Source organism: Rhineura floridana, chromosome 4 (assembly GCF_030035675.1).
Source record: "Rhineura floridana isolate rRhiFlo1 chromosome 4, rRhiFlo1.hap2, whole genome shotgun sequence".
NCBI classification, from domain to species: domain Eukaryota; kingdom Metazoa; phylum Chordata; class Lepidosauria; order Squamata; family Rhineuridae; genus Rhineura; species Rhineura floridana.
In genome coordinates, this window is record NC_084483.1 from 87,190,577 (window position 1) to 87,210,774 (window position 20,198).

The 20,198-nt window shown below is 44.8% G+C and overlaps 1 protein-coding gene across 1 annotated transcript in view; it reads right to left on the bottom strand.

Moving 5' to 3' along the window:
* The window catches only part of REV3L (REV3 like, DNA directed polymerase zeta catalytic subunit), a 166,219-nt gene that overhangs the window by 26,953 nt on the left and 119,068 nt on the right, over positions 1-20,198 (bottom strand). The window contains exons 22-26 of the mRNA XM_061623630.1: positions 7,141-7,282; positions 5,636-5,880; positions 5,200-5,308; positions 2,440-2,646; positions 1,393-1,502 (exon numbers count right to left, since the gene is read on the bottom strand). Coding sequence (XP_061479614.1) covers positions 1,393-1,502; positions 2,440-2,646; positions 5,200-5,308; positions 5,636-5,880; positions 7,141-7,282 — 813 coding nt within the window. The remainder of the gene's footprint in view (positions 1-1,392; positions 1,503-2,439; positions 2,647-5,199; positions 5,309-5,635; positions 5,881-7,140; positions 7,283-20,198) is intronic.

Below are 20,198 nucleotides of genomic sequence, written 5' to 3' on the forward strand. Positions count from 1 at the left end.
TCGAAAGCCGCTGAGAGATCAAGGAGGACAAGGAAGGTGCATTCGCCCCTATCCCACGCCCTCCTATCATCTACCAAGGCGACCAAGGCTATTTCAGTCCCATGTCCAGGCTTGAAGCCCGATTGAAATGGATCCAGATAATCCTCTTCCTCCAAGTGCGCTTGCAACTGCTTTGCCACCACCCGCTGAACCGCCTTGCCTAAGAATGGCAAATTTGAGACTGGGCGAAAGTTGTTCAGATCTTGGGGATCTTCCGGTACAAATCTACCCATCCACTGAGGTCAGGGGAAGTGGCCTTGTTGCATGTCACCATCTGATGACTTTGGGTGGGGAAATGGGAAACATCCTTCTTTTATCTGGTGTTGAGGATATGGAACCCCCTGCCCTAGGAAATCTTTCTGATCCACTCTATTTTAGTCTTCCACTATTGACTGAATACTATTTTTGTTTCATCACACTGTTTTTGTCAGACTGCTGCTGCCCAATCTGCAAGACTCCTCTTGCCTAGCTAATATACTGCTTTTAATATTGTATTTTATATTGTTGTGACACACCCCGGGACCTTTTGGTGAAGGGCAGGTGGTATAACAACAACAACAACAACAACAACGTGTTCTTATGGACTCTTAAAGAGAACAAGTTTCCATATTACAGAAAAAGAGGCCAGATTTCTGCTTCCATAAAAGAAGCTCTACTACATGAGAAAAATAAGCTGCTTCCTTCAACAATGGGAATGGGAATGTAATAGCATTGTCTCTAAGAAAAAGCAGTATAAATTCCTTGAGATTCAGCACTGTGTTTGTAAATACCAGGGCAATTTTTAGAAGATTTTAGGGCCTTAGCATACTAAATCTTTTGTGCAATATACTTATAATTGCTGTTATTCAGAATTTCTTCCCACAAGCACTTCTGTTGCATTAAAAAGTATTTTGTCACTGAGAAAATGAAAGTTTCTTGCAGGCAGCACCTATTCAAATGGTGTAGTTTGGACCCTGGCTACACAAGCATCTGACCTGCCCTCCCACCACCAAAAACGAGGTATCTTTTTCTTATAGAGGACATATACTTGTCTTTTTCACTGCTGTGGGTATCCAACCCCAGATCTTTGACTGAACATCATTCTTCCTAAAGTAGTCTAGGGAAGGGGTGTGTGTGTGTGGAAGCTTGTCCTGGGGCACCTCCATCCACCTGGCAACTCTTCCTCTGATGAAACCTCTATGGTTAAGGAATCTTATCCTTCCTCCCCCTACTTTCTATTGTGCACATTAAAATTCTTATCCTGGTTCAAAGGTTGTATATTACAAATCTACTGATTTAAGATAAGGGAAAGAAAGGCACTTGATGATATATAACTGGCTTGCAAGCTTCTCAAACAAAAGAAATTTTAATTACCTGTCTGTGTCCCCATATACAACCCGTGCTCCCCATTTTTTTGTATCATTGACCAGTTTTATTGCTCGTTCCAAGGTTTCTCTGGCTTTGTGCACAATGCTATCACCAATCTGTTGATACAAAGATACTGAAAATAATTTTTTTATCACATCTTGATTAGTATTTCTTCTGGACTGATCATACATGTATCATTATTTTAAGGTGCTCTGGCCATAATTCACAAAACTGTATAACTAGTTCTGTATATCCTGTAGAAAGTTTTGATTTTTTTAAATAGCATCCCTCCCTTTCCCCATATGACAATCTGTTTTTGAAATTAAAAAATAAAATAAAAAGCCCAATATGGCTTTTCTGTTCATCCCCTTTCCCCAAGGGAAGGAGTTTTCCCCTTGGAGGATGAGGGAAGGTTAGCAGGTGGCTGAGGGCAGGATGTGTGGAAAGAAATGAGACACGAGACCTGAATGAGGTGGTGTCCCTCTCATTCTACTCATTGCTAATTCAAGCAGGGTGGTTGCACTCCTGAGTGGTTGCTCAAGCATTTGAACACTCCTGGGTCAAATGTTTGTTGACGTTGCGGGTGGGGGGAGCTAACCTTCAAATAATAAAAACAACCAAAACTCTGTTGACTGCATCCAGCCCATCCAGTAGGTCTCTGGATTGATGTATTCAACAAAATGAAATGATGACTATAAATAATTAATAACCATGTTTATAGATTATGAGTTAAATTCTCCCTCACTCAATTTCTACCTATATTTGCTTCTACCGCAGGCTTCCAGCATGACATTTCATATTGTGCAAGACAGTCCCCTCAACCTTCCAAAGTAGTTTTTAAGTGGGCACAGGGGAGGCGCAGCAAGCCTTGTTGCATGAGTGACCTTCCACTCATGTTTCTATGGATGCAACCTAAGGTGTTTTGAAATAATTATTCCTATTTTACAATGAGAACTGAGATTAAGAATTAGCTTTTGCCTTATTGTAAATATTATTATACTAAAGTCTGCTTTCTTGTTCCTGAAAGATCTTTACTTATTTTTAATCACTTACCTCTATACATGGCATCCTTCCAGAAAAATTAGCAGCAGTGTAACCATATGTGACATTTGCTATAAGCTTAAGGCCAAGCTGACGTGCCTCAAGCATTCGAGTGATAGCTTTCTCATGTTTATAAGCTTTTATTGATTGCTTCACCATTATTCTAGTCTTCAGAATGTCTTCTAGCATTCTTGGCAACACACCCTTTCTTACTGAAGGCTGCAGCAACAACAACAAAATTAAGAATCAACATTTTATATTAAACTAGGGGCTCCGTCCCTGCTTCACCACTTGTCAACCCTGCCCCCCAGCCAGCATCACCCCACCACACCTCATCCTTTAGACCTCTCCAACCCACCTACTAACTCATTTATTGAGGGAAGGGGAACCTTAGTGGCTCTCACCTTGTGGGCCAACTTTGACAAGTGGGGAGGGCAACCAACATGTCAATCATGTAATTGTGATATCACATGATTGACATATGGGTTTCCCTGCCCACCTGGCAAAATCCCAACATCTGAGATTGAAAGGGGGAGCACAGGAAGGGTTGCAAAGCCTGCCCTGCACTGATCTTTTCAACTTTTTGCAATCCTTCCCCTGCTTTTTCTTTGCCCCAATGATGTCAGAGGTGCAAAGGAATGGAACCACACCTATCCCCTCGTGAAACCCCCCACTGCCCCCAAGCCTCACCAAACTCCCACTCCCCTTAGACCTGATCAAGCCTCTCTTCCTGCTGCCTCCGATTGCAATTGCCAAGTCTCCCTTACCCTACTCCCTTTAGATCATCTCTTACGAGAAGAAGGGAAGCAGAGGAGTGAGGCAGAGGCAGGTGGCTCTCCCTCCACTTCCCTCTTCCTTGCCCTCTGTTGGTTAGGTAGGTGGCTGTGGCAGCAGCAGCAGAGCAGAACTATTGCTGTGGGGCTGCCCTGGCCTGTCATGATTTTTCCACCACAGCTTGCCTCGTCTGTCCACTGGTGTATTGGCCCAGTAACACTGAGAAGGCTGGCATCACACTGTAGTTCACAACACCTTCTGCTGGTGGATGTTACTGTGAACTATAGCATGACAACAGCCTTAGAAAAATATTATATGTAAAAATATATATATAACTGGCAGCAACATTAATTTTGTTCATTGTAACTAGGAATCAGCTCTGCTTGTGAGGGATGAATTAATATTTTTGAGTAAGTATTTTGTGAATGTGATATTATGGATTCACAATATGGCACTGCATTGATAAGATAGGGCTACCACCATTCATTCAGAAAATAGTGGTCAAAAACGAGTGAAGTGTCAATTGACTTGTTTTGAGACTCTTCCTCCCTCTCAATGTTTATATGCTGAATGTAAAAATCTAAAGCTCCTTTATACATATTCCTTTTAGCCAGAGAGTCTAGGCATACATTTTGCTCCTTTTGTAGCCTTCTCCGAAGAATAACAGAAAGGCGGGCACTTTTCTCAATTTGTGAATAGAGCTGCAGAATCAGGAGGCTCATTTAAACTCAGTTGTAGTTTGAATATTCATTATTTATGATATGGGTCTCACATGGGTAGTTCAGAAACACTCAACCTGGTCTACAATGTGGAAACTCGACTATTGTTGGAAGCTGGTTGTTCAGAAAACATATTAATTTTAAAAAATATCTGTACTGTAGGGATGGGCAAACACCAAAGTGATCAACCTAATAATCAATTGTATCCCTCAAGTTTTACTGTTGAATGCTCAATAATCCCTCATTGGGTTCTCTGAGCATCCAAATAAAATGCTAGAAGGGTGCAGTGGCTGGCCAGTCCTCCCCCCTTTTACAATGAAAAAAGCCCCACAGTGGAGAAAGGAGTAGCTGATAGTGGAAAGTTGTGGCAAAGATAGGAGAGGCCCACCAAACCCCACACCAGCTGGAAATGATGATCTTTCCCTGCCACCCCATTATCTCTGAGTGTATTTTTCCACTGAAGGACAGGCCCAATATGGCTTTTCTGTTTATTCCCTTTCCCCAAGGGAAGGAGTTTTCCCCTTGGAGGGGGAGGGAAGGTTAGCAGGTGGCTGAGGGCAGGATGTGTGGAAAGAAATGAGACACGAGACCTGAATGAGGTGGTGTCCATCTCATTCTACTCATTGCTAATTCAAGCAGGGTGGTTGCACTCCTGAGTGGTTGCTCAAGCATTTGAACACTCCTGGGTCAAATGTTCTACTGATTACCAGGTAAATTCTGGATATGATTCCAAATACCGATTTTTGGTCTAGTATAGTTCAGATAGCACATTTTTGTTTTTAAGATGTTTTAGTGTGTTTTTGTTTGCCACCCTGGGCTCCTTCTGGGAAGAAGGGCAGTATATAAATTTAATAATAAATATTCTCCCTTCTTTTTTCTTCTGTGGGTTGAGATTGAGGATGAGCCCTTTCACTGGACACCACCTTCTTTTGATGCAAGGTTGCTTGCCACAAGAAACAGTGCTCCCTCAGTTGTGGCATCAGTGTACTAAACACTCCTGAAGGAATTACTAGATCTGTTTTAGGAGATAACATTTTTAAAAACTTTTGTCAGGCTTTTGATCTATTGGATGTTGAGAGCTAGATCAGTGGTTTTTTTTTAGTTTCTGTAGATATTGCCTCCAGTTTATTAATATGACTAGCAAGTTATATGCTTCAACAGCTTTTTTCTTTCCTACTAGAAAGCAGGATAGAAATAAAAATAAATTCAACATAAAATGTAAGCAACAAGAAATAACAAACACGTCAACAAAATATTACCATTTGGAATAAAGTATTACCTTAACAAAAGCAATTCCACTGGGTGATACTGTGATATCATGCCGAAGCTGATATAGCAAATCAGGAGATACTCTCAGAGAAGTGCAGCCAAATTTAAATTCATCATATCTAGAAATTAAGACAGAATGTATTTACATGCTGCCTACAGGTCTTTACATTCAAAAGCAACAAACACATTTTGTTAAAAAAAAATCTTTTAAAGAAAATCTTTCCTTCAAGGAGCTCAAGGTGGTGTACATTGTTCTCCCCTTCCATGTTATCCTCACAACAACCTTGTGAGGTAGGTTAGGCTGAGAGACAGTGACTGGCCCAAGGTCACCCAGTTAGCTTCAAGACTGAGTGGGGATTTGAGATATTTGAGCTAGATTTATTCCATCTGAGTACTTATTCAGTAGCTGAAAAAATGCATCAAGATTTAAATTATTTAATACTTACTTCCCCAAGTTCTCGACATGTCCCAAGCATGTGGAATAACAGTAGTTGTATGCTATCACTATTGATGGATATAAAGACTGAAAATCTAGTACGAGGACAGCATTACTATAGAAACGGGATTCTGGCTCCATTATTAAAGGAATGCACTGAGGGGCTCTCATTTGAGCTCGCTGCTGGACACTGGGTGTAACAGCAATGTAATTCATTGGTTTAGCAAGACGCAACATCATTGACTCCACACGGTACTACAAAAGAAAAACATCAATTATTGATATTTGTGGATGTTCCTGCACTCTTAAATTATATTCCTCTGGTGGCAGGAACTAAGTATGGACAACAAAAGTGGACTTTATAAGATGTAATATAAGTCTCTTGGCCACCATAACAGGGGTGGAAGGATAAGCACCCACCATCTACTCAATGGCCAGAAGATTTCACTGCCCTTTCTACGTTCCAACGTATGGCTTATAATCATCAATCTCATTTCAGTACCTCTTTGGACATATGGACTGCTTATATTAATCTATACATTTAAATTAGAATTGATAGACTATTCTTATTGTAATGTCAACTAGTTAAGTTTTACTCTTTTTCTTTTTCTGTTATACATGCAAATAAAATCATAAAACTTATTTAAAAAAATTACTGATCTATCCTAAAAATGATACACACATATTTTAACGCTGTGCTAGTATAACTATACATTTAATATTCTTTTCATAATAAGCAGCAAGGCTAGTGACAATTAGAGTTTTAGAGTCTTTTAGCATTAACACCTTGCTTGTGCAAACCCTCAAGATTCAGAATGTGAGAGAAATGTCCTGAGGTCTGGAGTAACTCTGGGCAGCTGTCCAATTCCTTTATGCACTCTTACTCCACACAGGACCTCTCCATTCACAGATCTAGCTATACCCCATAAGCTGGATATCCCAGTTCCATAGTTTTGGCACTAGGAATGCTTTTCCATCCATGAGATGTGTCACCAGAGAGTTAAGAGGCATACTACTGGCTGTGTGGATGAAGCTTAGACTTCAAAAGACAGGAATGAATAGAGAGTTTTTTTTGTTAGAAATGCCCTACTCTACAGAACAGTAACCTTGAGCAGGAGAGTTGAGTGGCCAAAGCTAACAGAGTCAGTCAGAGAGAAGAGCTACCAGGGTACAGGGAAGTTGGTGTCAGTCGGCCCTGTGTGTGGGGAGGGGACAGAATAACTGAAGCAGGCCCTGATGTTGTCTTTGCTTGCCTCCCTCACTTTTCAGTTCTCCTAGAACCAATTCAGGAGTGAATATTTTCCAGTTAGGTTTACCTAGAAAGCTTTTACCTTTCTCAAAGAGGATGAATAGACCTGGAGCCAAGTTCAATAGTCTTTCATAGAGGTTGTCCATTGAAATTTATGTCTTGCCTATAATTCAAGACCATCTTGAAGTCAGATTTACATTTACCTCAATTTAAAAAAGGACCTATGAAATATATCAACTTTTCCTAAACTATTAAGGAGAGCTTACCTGCGACCCCCTTGTCAATACATGCAAGAATTGAATTCCAAACAGCCTTGCCATTTCACTTGTTCTGCCAATTAAGTCTACTTGTTTTAAAAGCTGAAGATTTCCATGGACACGGCTAGTGTAATAATCAATCATTTTCCACCTTTAAAATCAAATCACAAACATGCAAAAAATGTTTAGAGTGTAAAAACAAAGGATATTCTAAAAAGCTTTCAAGAAAGTAATCAACAGTTTGCAAACATTCAAAGAACTGGATGTGTAGCCCTATTAGTTCTCTTAGAGGCCTTTGACACCACTGACTATGGTACCCTTCTGAACCACCTGGATAAGTTGGCCCTTGGGGGTTCTGGTCCTTTCTGTTGCACCATATCCAGAATATGTGCTGGGGGACTACTATTCAACACCATGGCCTATGTTATACCACAAGGATCAATCTTGCTCCCTATGCTATTTAAAATCTAAAGGAAACAGTTGGGAGGGATCATTCAAAGCTTTGGAATGAGGTGCCAATCAATATACTGATGGCACTCAGCTCTGTTGCTCTTTGTCGCCTAATACCAAGGAAGCAGTCAATACCTTTTACCTTGGCCTGAGTTCAATAATGGGCTGGATAAGAGTCAACAAACTTAGACTAAATCCAGGCAAAACAGAGATGCTATAGATTATTAGAAAGCCTGCCTTGGGTATTGGGATTGAACCTGTCCTGGGAGATGTTGCATTCCCCCAGAAAAATCAGGGTTATAGCTTAGAAAATGGAAATTGGCACTTACTGTGAACTGTAGTTTGATGAGTAGGATGGAGTACATTTGTCATAAGGATGACTCCTCCCTCTGGACCAGTCAGGTAGGGTCTAAACAGATTGACAGCTCCTTTTTTAGGGTGAGGAGTCATCCCTCTTTCCAGACTGAACTGGCAGAGCAGCAAAACTCCTCAATCGCACAAAAATACCTATTGCTGCAGATAGCCTTAGAAGTTAGAACAGGCAAGTGAAAAAGTACAAACGAACAGTACATACACCTCACCATCACCACCACAAGACAAACAGGGGTACATCATGTACAATATGTAGGGTGGAGGCCACAGCCCTAAGAACAATACTCCATCGCAGCAGAGGAAGAAAGGGAGGACCGAAAGTACTCCATCCCACTCATCAAACTACAATTCATGGTAAGAATGAATTTCCGTTTTTGCCTGAGTGGGATGGAGTACATTTGTCATAAGGATGTACCAGAGAAGTGCCCCATCCACAACCAGGTGGGCTTCCTCTGCTCCCTTTCTTGTGTGAGGTGAAGCCCAGGTTGCTGCTTTATATATGTCCAGGACAGGGAAGTTCCCTTTAAAAGCTGCCAAGGTAGCTGCCCCTCGGAGAGAATAAACAATAACGTCCCGATGGGTCCTTCCCTAAGGCCTCATAGGCCTGAACTATAGCCGATCATAACCACTTGGAAATAGCAGATGTAGACACCTTTTGACCCTTAGCCACCCCAGAAAACAAAACAAAAAGGGCATCTGTCTTTCTGAACTCCAGTGTCCTGTCCAAATAAAACCTCAAGGCTCACTTAACTTCCAGCGAGTGCAACTTACGCTCCTGACAGCATGACGGATTCAGGCAAAGCGATGGAAGAACGACTTCCTGAGACTGATGGAAAACAAGTGTTCACCTGAGGGACCAAGGAAGGATCAGGGCAAAGAACCACCTTGTCTTGGTGAAAAATACACAGCTGAGGATCCGCAGACAATGCCCCCAACTCTGAAACCCGTCTAGCTGAGGTTATTGCCACAAAAAAATCCTGTCTTCAGCATTAAGGAAGACAAGGAACAAGCGGCCATAGGCTCAAATGGAGGCCCAATGAGGGCCGACAGCACCCAAGACAAATTCCATGTGGGGAATCCATGCACTACTGGGGAAGAAACCAACTGAACCCCCTTCATGAAACACTTAAACAAGGGGTAAGAAGCCATAGGATCCCCCCTGCACTGGAAAAAACACTACTAAGTGCCGCCCGCTGCCTCTTGAGCATATTCACACTTAGCCCTGTCTCCAGTTCTGCCTGGAGAAGACAAAGGACAAACTGAACATCCTGGGAAGCTGGATCGTCCCCTTCTGACCCAGACCATTTCAGAAAGGTCTTCCAGGTGGTACTGTAGATCCGATTTATTGACTTGCATCTGAAAGAAATAATGGTTTACAACACTGCACCAGACAAGCCACACTGGATCAACCACAGCTGCTCAACCTCCAAGCTGTTAGGTGAAAGAGAGATGGCTCTGGGTGAAAATTTGGAGCTTGAAGTAGCAGGTCCTGTCTCTCTGGAAGCCTCCATGGTTCCCAGACCGACATATTGAGTAGGTCCAGGAGCCATGGCCTTTGTGACTAAAAGGTGGCTATGAGAATTACTTTGGCCTGCTCCATCCACATCCGCTATACCAGGCATGGAATGAGGTTAAAGGGTGAAAAGGCATAGAGGAGCCCCTTTGGCCAATAAGTTTCCAGCGCATCCACAGCCATAGTGGCTGGACACGCATTCCTGGCCATAAATAGAGGAACTTGACGGTTGTCTTGAGAGACAAGCAGATCCACCAGGCCAATCCCACTTGCGCATCACCTGTAAGAACACATTCGGGTTCAGCTGCCATTCTGCTTCGTGAATGTGGAACCTGCTCAGCCAATCTGCCACCTGATTCTGCAGCCCAACCAGATGTTCTGCCTTCAGGGATGATAGATGTCTCTCTGCCAAACGGAAGAAGTCGCCTCCAACATCAACATCCTTGATATGTCCCCCCCCATTTGTTTACATACATTTTCAAAGAATTGTCGGTACAGATGAGTAGGTAAGACCCCTCCAGCTGCATCTGAAAATGGTGCAGACCTAGGCAGATGGCTCTCAACTCCAATACATTGATACTGAACTGGGATTCTGATGGGGACCACTCTCCCTGAGCCACCGCTTGACCCAGATGAGACCCCCATCCTGTTAAACTGGCATCTGTCATCAGAACCAAGCAAAAGGGTTCTTCTAGGGAGACCCCTTCTGAAAGCCTCCGAGGAACCAGCTACCAAGCCAATTCCTTTTGCAATGCTGCTGGAACCTCTAACTTCATCTTCAGCCGGCAAACAATTTCTTCCTGCAGGGGCAGTAACAATTGCATTAAGATTCTGGAATGAAACTGTGCCCACCTGACTAGATCGTATGCGGACACCATTAGCCTTTGCAACTTTACAGGAGTCATCAGCTCCACCTGCCATGACCTGATGACTGTCAAGTGAGGATGTACGCAGCCTCAGAATCTGTTCTTGAGATAGGAACATGCAAAAGTTGGCCGTATCCAATACCACTCCCAAATGACAAATCCTTTAAGATGGCTTAGGGCACCTTCCCTCAAGTTTACCATAAAGCCTAGGTGACTGAAGCATGCTATAGTCTGTGAGACATGTTGACACTGGACTGACAACTGGGCCCTCACCAGAATGTTGTCCAAGTATGCATGAATGCACACACCCCTTGTATGAAGATGTGCCATCACTGCGACCAGAACTTTTGTGAAGACCCTCGGCGCTGAGGACAGACCGAAGGGCAGCGCCCGGTACTGACAGTGAAAACTCCTGTATACAAACCTCAGGAAACACCAAAGGGCCGGTCTGACAGGCACATGGAGACAAGCTTTGGAGAGGTCTATTGAGGCCGTCCAATCTCCCTTTCTCAGTGCTGCAACAATCGAGCAGAGAGTCTCCACTTTGAAGTGCTTTTTGGAGACCCACCAGTTGAGTCATTTTAGATCTAAAATGGCCCAAATGTCGCCACTCTTTTGGGGCATTAAGAAAAAGATTGAATAGGCCCCTGAACTTCTCTGCAAAAGTAGAACCAGCTTTATTGCTTTGATATCCAGCAGATGTTGAATAGCCTCCATGTAGGCCTGATGGTATTTATTTGTTTATTTATTAAACTTATATGCTGCCCTTCCTCCCGGTAGGAGCCCAGGGCGGCTTTTTCTGGCTTCTGGGAATGAGGAGTGGCAATGAACCTGCCCCAGAGAATCACTGCAAACTCTATTGCATAGCCCTAAGACACTGTCTCCAACATCCATCTGTTGGTGGTTATAAATGTCCGGTGATGTGCAAAGCTCAGAAGCCTGGCCCCCACCAATATTTCCTGAGTGGCCAGGCAACTGTCGTGCTGAGGCTGGCTTCTTGGAATCGCCAAACTTGGAGTGGCCTTGCTGTTCTGCCCCCCGTCTTGACCCCAGTGTGGCTTGTAGGAGAACAAATTCTGACCTCTGGAAAACTGATAGGAGGAACAAAAAAACTGAGTTTGTCTCACACTCATCCTTCTTGAGCTGAGGAAGAGCTTTGCACTTATCCTTGGTCTCCATCAGATGGATATCCAGGGACTCCCCAAACAGCTTAGACCCAGCAAAGGGTAAACATACCAGATGAACTTGCGAGGTGGCATCAACTGACACAGCCACACATTTCATCAACTGACGCAGCCACTTTGGTAGAAGCCATGGACCTAGCCACATACTGGAGTGCATCTAGTGAAGCATCAGCAGCTAGGACGGAAGCATGATATATTCTCTTAAGACCATCCACAATAAGTTTAGAAATGTCATTTTTGGCCCCCAGTTCCTCTGCTTACAGAAACACTGTACGAGAGAACATAGATGTCATGGCAGCTGCCCGGAATGCAATGGTATCAGCCTCAAAACTCCTTGACCTGCTTGTCACATGGGTCCTTAGAGACCACCATCACCTTCTGACGGAATGACACAGGACGAGGTAAGAACAGCAACTGGGGGGTCTACCACCAGAAAACGAAGCTGATCCATAACCTGATTCGAAAAAACAATGTGTTCTAGGGAACCATGAGAGCAACTTAGGTTTGTTAGGATGAGCCCATTCCAGCTTCCAAACGTTTTCAAACTCCTGATGGAAGGGAACCAAAACCTGCTTCAAAGAAGCCAAAGGAAAAGCTTTGAAGCAGTTGATGGGGTAGACCCAGACTGAACAGGCAACTCCACTTCTGTTAACTGCAGAATCCTGCAGGCCTTAATTAACATGGACCAAAAAATCTCTGCCCTGGACAGGCAGGACTGAGTATTGACCACCACCATCTCTTCATCTGATAAGTTTACCCTAATATCATCTTTGGGAGTGATAACCTCCAGATCCGACCCCCTCTCCCTTATTTAAATCCTCGTTAGTTAGTCACCATTGCTGGTGTAGCTAAAGTGACAGGGGCCACAGCCCCGATGCCCAGTATGGAAAGATGAAGCTACATGGGTGGGCGTTGCCAAAGAAGGGGTATGAGAGGAACCATCCTTGGCTGCCCCCAAACTCAGAGAGGTATCCACACAGGTAAACTTTGGTGGTGATGGCTGACTAGGCTGAGAAACCCCTGAAGCAGAAGGGCATCTCTCAGAATTGTGAGGAAGATCTGTGGGATTTCCCCCTACTGCACCCCTGCCTGGACTTACTATGGTGTTTTCTTTTATGGCCTTTGTGTGAGGATTTAACCTCTTGTGCAATCCATTCTTTCATCCAAGACACAAACTTAGGAAATTCCAGTGCCTCCCCTTGTCTGGATGCCACACTCCCTCTCCCACTGGCAATACTGGGGGATGGGGAAATACCATTTTCTGTGCGATCCTGAATTTCCCCACTTTTGTGCATGCAGCCAGCTGCAGACAGACTAGAGGCTGCAGAGTCTGAAAGATCAGCGTCTCCTATGACCTCCAGAAGGAAGTGCTCCTACAGCCTCCATTGTAATTTGAGGGAAGGAGTTTATCAAAATGAAGGCTGCCAAAAGCACAGGATTTTTTTTTCATCTCAATGGCTTCAGCAGTCAAGGCTTACCAATGCTCTGAGCTAAAAACTTAAGAGCAGAGGGCTTTCCTGTGGCCAACCACAAATCAATCTAAGCAAGAGAGCCCTAGGTCACTTCAAACAAACACCAAATTACACAGGAGCAAGATACCTGGGGATTAGGCAAGACATGCCACTCCTGCCCCCCCCCGCTAGATTGGGTAGATAAGGCAGGGAGAAGCCCAGAGTGCTAGCTAACCCACAGGAATGACAGGAATAGGTAGTGCTAAAAATCGGCTGGCACCAGAACAGACAGGCAGTAGCCCGCACAACTGAAAACAAATGCGGGAAGAACCTCTGCCAGTGCCTGATAGATGCCTGACAGAATTATCCCAGCCATCTTCAAACTGTGCACACAGGACAAAATGGTGGTCCCGTCAGATGCAGTGTCTGCGGGAACGGTTAAGGAGAAGAGCCACTGTAGCCAATAGCCTAAACAAAAACAAAAACACCCAATCAGCTTTCCCACTATCAGAGACAAGACAAACCTAAGTCCAGGAAAACCCAGGGAGTGGAAACAGGGAAGGAAACTTTTTTTTTTTTTTTTTACTATGAACAAGAGGAGCACTCACAGTACACACAAGAAAAAATTATAAAGAAAAGTTGGCAAAAAAACGAAAAAGAGGAGATTTTACCACATCAGCTGAAAAGACCCAACCTGAACTGACCAAGGCACGGCAAGGTCTGGTGATAGGGATGACTCCTCCCCCAGAAGAGATGTCAATCTGTTTAGACCCTGTCTGACTGGTCCAGAGGGAGGAGTCATCCTTATGATGAATGTTCTCCATCCCACTCAGGCAAAGTACTCCTTCTCCTGTACTGTTCCTGGATTCTTGGGTGGGAAGGAAAATTTGGTTTAGTGTGCAAACTGCAACCTTTCCTGAGTGAATCTGTTTTGACAACAGTTAACCATTAGTCACATCACATTCAGACTACTTCAATGCTTTCTACATGGGGCTACCCTTGAAGACTGTCTAGAAGTTTCACTTCCCCATTTTTTATTTGTTGTACACTGCCTTGGTGGCTTTCAGAAAAGCAGAACAACAACAGACGAAAAAGAAGACAAAGAATACAAACTGATAAAACTGCTCAATGAAACAAACCTTCCTGTTTGACTCAGCATTTCTCAGATCAATTCATAAACCTTTGGTACTGTTGTGATGCCTGCCAAAGTTAAGTCCCCCATGCAAAAGGATCTGAGCCACACATGCTTGTTTAGGTTTTTCCGTCATGAACAAGCCTGCTATCTATGTTCCCCTCATGCCTACCTGGTCTAGTGAGACCGTTAGGGAAAGAAGATGAAGTGAAGGTGATGGCCTTCAGCATCAGGCTTCTTTTCGCCATGTTCTTTATAGTAAGTAATATTACAAATTTTGGTTGGAACCTGGATGAAGAGGAGAGGTGAGTCCCATGTCACTCCCCCCCCCCAAGAGTAATTTAGTGTTGATAGGAGTCGTAGCGTCTTGGACTTTCACTGTGTGCCTGGACCCCTTTAGGCTGACACTGAGTTTGTTGCAATGCAAGATTAGAAAGGTGATTTGGATGAGTATTAAGTCTGTGAAACCTCAGTTTTCTAGGTGTTTTCTGGTAGGGATGAAAACCGTACTTGGTATAACTGAAGGAAGTTTTTTTCTTTTTTTCCTCTCTGCTAGATCAGTGCAGTGTGGATCTAGCGGTTCAACAGAGACAATCTTGGAAGTGTAAGCAGTAGTCTTAGTGCACTACACATTCTCTGTCAAGCTATGATGGAAGGATCAGTTGGCAGCATATGGGAGGAAGAAAAGCTAGCTGCAGGAAGGTCATATAGCGCCACCTCCCTGTTGAAAGTTCAGGTAAGGACTGTCTTAGGGGAATAAGGGCTTATCCTTTCAAAATGCTCCTGAAGTGATCTTTATAGATCTTCTCTGTCTCTAATTGCAAATTTCTTGGTAGCTCTAGAATCATGCTGAAAGATACATCAGTCTGGTGTTCCCTGAGGCAGTATCTAAAGTTTTTGTCACAGTTTGCCTTATACTTGCCTAAAGGCAACCTATCTTCTAGAGTAGCATTTAAACAATCTGGAGGAGATTTGGGGGGGGGCAGGGGGAAGAGAGAGTAGTTTAGGCTGCAAAATTATGTGTCATAAATTCATTTCATTGTCTACAAGCATTTGAATTAAGATGCCATAGGTTTTATACTTTAAATTTAAAGAGTGGAGTGAGTTACTATACTACTCATTATTAATTGGTTGCATTATGGCTATGAAAGCAATATGTTAACCAATTCACTTCTAAGGTAGCATGACTACTTTCTATTCAAATTGTTTTACAAGCCTCCATAATTTCAAGTCCTCCTTATTGCTGGTTTTGGCCTCCTTTGTAGTTCAACTACCTTAGCCATTGAGGGGATAGTAATTTGTTAATTAATATTTTATGTTTGAATAAACCAGAAAGAAAACTGCACCATGAAATTCTGTTACGCTTGAGAGATACAGCAGTGGTAAAGCCTAGTTTATATGTAACGTTTACAGCATAGTTGCCATTCCTGTGATCAGTTCCCATGTTAGGTAAGTAATGTCTGAAGCCCAAGAATAATGTTTGATAATATGAATACTTCTCACACCAGCACCACATCTGCAATGGGTCTGGGGAAGTATCCACATCAGATTGACATTAACATGCAGGAGCAGTATGCAAATTTGGCCTACGTTAAGGATAGTCAAAGATATGCCCTCTAGATATTGTCGGACTACAACTCCCATAATCCATAACCACTGGCCATGCTAGCTAGGGCCGATGAGAACTGTAGTCCAACATCATCTGCTGAGCACCATGTTGGCTACTGCTGTCCTGATTGACAATAAAATGATATGGGTAGAACTGACCATTGGTCTCACCTGAAGGGTGGTTCTCCCAGGTATGATGCCATCACGTGGGTAATTGCGCCATCTAGCGTCCGAAGGCAAGAATGCACTGAAGTCAAGATCCGTGGCAACCAAGCCCATCCCACTCCAGTTCATTTGCTACGAGTCCGAAGTGGGATATCTGAAAGGATATAATGGCCAACCGGCCTACCAGCAAGGGAAATACAGGAACCAATCGCATAGGAACAACAAGTACATTCCTAACATAACAAAAGATCTTGACTTAACATATCAAATAACGTGGAATAATAATTGTTAAAAAATGGTAAAAAAACACCCCAGAATCCTCCAACAGGGAGGGGAGTGATGGCATCATACCTGGGAAAACCTCCGTTCAGGTGAGACCAATGGTCCATTTTCCCCAGGTAGGATCCCATCATGTGGGATGTACCAAAGCAGCCCTTATAGGGAGGGACCACCCACTAATTAGTCATGGGAAATAACCTGTTGCAGAACAAGCCTCACAAAAGAGGCGTCAGCAGAAGCGTAGCGGTCTATCTTATAATGCTTAATGAATGAGTCTGGAGTAGACCATACAGCTGCTCTACAGATATCTGCAAGAGGTGTGTTGGTTGCGAAGGCAGCCATAGTAGTGGCTGATCTGGTGGAATGCGCCGTTATATTAGTAGACACTGGAAGGTGAAGAGACTCATATGCTAGTGTAATACAGGCGCGCAACCAACACGACAAAGTAGATTTAGCAACCTTCTTTCCTAGGGTCCTTGGGTGAAAGGATACAAATAATAACTCCGTTAGTCTTATGTCCTGGGTTTGAGACAGATAGATCTTGAGAGCTCTGCGAACATCCAGCGAGTGCCAGGCCTTCTCTAACGGATGGATGGGCTTGGGACAGATTGATGGAAGAACAATGTCCTGGTTGCAATGGAATACTGAACTGACCTTTGGGCAAAAAGATGGATCTGGCCTCAATACTACAGAGTCCTTATGGAAAATGCAGAGATGGCGGGCTGATGACAAGGATCCCAACTCTGAGACTCTTCTTGCCGATGTAATTGCCACCAGAAGAAGGACCTTGAAGGATAACAGTTGCAGTGGTACTGAAACAAGAGGTTCAAATGGAGGGCGCTGTAGGGTTTGTAGAACCTTTGGCAGACTCCATGAAGGAAATGGTGATACACAGCCAGAGAAAGGTGGGTAGCCCCTCTCAAAAAAGTCTGATAAGTGGGTATGAGCCCAAGGATTCAACAGACGAAGACACTGACAGAATTGAAGAGATAATGGATGCATGATGACGCAACGTGTTCGCTTTTAGACCCATTTTCAGCCCTCTATACAGGAACTTCAAAACCTGTTGTACAGTAACTTGCAAAGGTAAGAAGCCCTGGGACGTGCACCAATTGGAAAAGGCAAGCCAGGTACTCTGGTATATACGATTTGTTGACGGCCTCTTAGCTGCCAGAATTGTGTCCACCACTCCTTGTGGTAGCCCAGAGGAACTCAGCTGCCTCCGTTCAAACGCCAAGCCGTCAGACACAACCAGTCGGGATCCGGATGCCAGATTGGACCCTGTGAGAGGCAACCTCCAGGGTTCTGTTACTGACAGAGAGAGAAGGTCCGAGAACCACGGTCAGCGAGGCCAGAATGGGGCTAGCAGGACCACTTGAGTCCCTTCGCATCGCAGCTTCCTCAGTGTCCTGCCCAGTACAGGTATTGGGGGGAAGGCGTACAATTGGCCATCTGGCCAGGGTGTTATCAGCGCATCCACAGATTCTGCTGTTGATTCCAGGTATCTCAAGAAGTAGTGGGGCAGCTGGCAATTGTGACTTGAGGCAAAGAGGTCCACCGAGAGAGTGCCGAAACAACGCTGAAGAAGGTGGAACACCGCTGGATGAAGTTTCCACTCTCCTGGGCTGACGTGCTGCCTGCTGAGCCAATCGGCCATTACATTCAGAACCCCACTGAGATGCTCTGCCCTCGGTGATAGAAGATGATCCTCGGCCCAGTCGAAGATTCGGGACGCCTCTGTTTGGAGAACTTGAGACCTGTTTCCCCCCTGCCTGTTCAAATGAGATTTCACACATGTGTTGTTTGTCCGGATGAGCACGTGCTCCAAGCTCAAGATTGGCTGGAAATGTCGAAGAGCCAGATGGACGGCTCTTAATTCCAGCCAGTTGATATTCTCACCCTGTTCTGCTCGGGACCACATTCCCTGGACAAGGAGTGAATTGCAGTGGGCCCCCCAGCCGCTCAGGCTGGCATCTGTCGTTATTATAGTTCTGTCCGGCTCCCGGAATGGAGTACCTCTGCTGAGGTGTTGAATTGTTGCCCACCAGCGGAAAGACGCACGCAGTGATGGATTCAAGTGAATCACGCGATGGTTGGAGTTGGCAATGTCCACCTGAAATGGTAAAAGTGCCCACTGGCTCCCAGTCGAGTGTGATGACAAGCCCACGGCAATATGTGAATGGTGGAGACCAACGTTCCGAGCACTTTTGCCAGAAACATTACATCTGTCTTTGACCGTTGCATCAGCTGAGTTGCCATGTCTTGGATGGTTGTGATATGCTCTGGAGAGAGGAAGACCATGGTCTGCGCAGTATCCAGTATTGCCCCCAGTTGCTGCAGCCACTGAGTTGGCTCTAGATGACTCTTTTCAATGTTGACTAGCCAACCATGGGTCCTTAGAACCTCAAGAGTGTAGCAGACCTGCCTGTGGGCCAGGTCCCTGGAATGCACCCAAACTAAAAGGTCATCCAAGTAAGGGTAAATATGGACCCCTTGGTGCGGAGGTAAGCCACCAGGATGACCATCACCTCAGTGAATACCCGTGGGGCCAATGCACGGCCGAATGGCAAGGCCCGGTACTGAAAATGATGCTGGCTTGACATGAACCTCAGGAACCATCTGTGGGCAGGACAGATCAGGATGTGGAGGTATGCCTCTTTCAGGTCGATGGATGCCAGAAAGTACCCCAGTTGCAGAGCTTCTACAGTTGATGCTAGGGACTCCATTTTGAACCGACGGAACTTCACAAAGCGGTTGACAAACTTGAGGTCCAAGACTACCCTCCACGACAGATCTTGCTTGGGAACTGCAAACAGGATGGAGTAAATGCCCTCCGATCTTTTTGGTGGTGGTACTGGTTCTATTGTGGCTATATCGAGGAGATGATCTATAGCTTCCTCCATGACCCTCTGCTGCTCTAGAGAACTGGAAATGGGAGATGGACGAAATCTGTCTGGGGGAGTCAACCAAAATTCTATGTTGTAGCTGTGGGAGAAGATATCTCTGACCCAAGAGACCTGTGTTAAGGCGAGCCAGGACCTTGCATATAGGAGCAGCCTGCCTCCAATAGGAATGACGTCAGAATTGTCTGTGCACACATCTACCGAATGATGAAGATGAAGGACCCTGTCTTCCCTGGTACTGAGCTCTGCCCTGGAGTCGCTGTTTGTGCCAAGGTGCCCTGGAGGAGCAGAAATCAGGAACTTGAGAGTCTCAGCCTCGCCCCCATCCGTGCCCCATGAAAGGGCTGGAAAGAATGATATGGGGCAAACCTTCGAAATGATCTACGGTCATCTCTCCTGGCTGTGGCTAAAGCTGGCTTTCGGTTGTCTTTAGGGTCTACCAAAACTGCTTTAAGAGCCTCTTCTCTAAACAGCAAAGATCCCAAGTATGAAGCCATAGACAAGCTGGCTCTGGCTGTGGCATCAGCGTCCCATTGATGAAGCCAGAGAGTTCTCCAAGCCGCTGTTTCAGCAGCCAGAGCTCGTGCTCCTTGGTTGGTTGCGTCCAAAGTGGCGTCAGCCACAAATGCAGCCGCTTTGTGCAACTTAAGAAGAGCTTTCCGAACTTTGGTTGGATCCGGGTTGGGATCATTCAAAAGGTCATCCAGCCACATCATAGAGGCCCTTGAGAAGATCATAGAGGCCCTTGAGAAGCCACATCATAGAGGCCCGCATGGAGTAGGCGATGGCTTCATGGTTCTTATGCAGAGTGAAGTTCAATCGCCGTTCCGAAGGGTCCTTAAACTGGGAGTCTCCTTTCGGGAGGAGAGACCTGGATACCAAATTCAAAATTGGCTGATCCACTCTTGGGATATTCAGAAAGGACATGAATTCAGGGGCCAAGGAATAGAGTCTGTTGGCTAAAGGCGAGAAGCGACGTGGGCGCAGCGGGTGGATCCATTCCTCCTTGGTCAGCTTGTTGATGGGGTCTGGCACAGGGATAGAGTAATGCACCAACCTGGGATACTTGAGAACTCTGGCCCCTTTCACCGGAGGGGCGGTATCTTGTGGCTGTACAGGTTGGATACCGAGGGAGTCCATAACT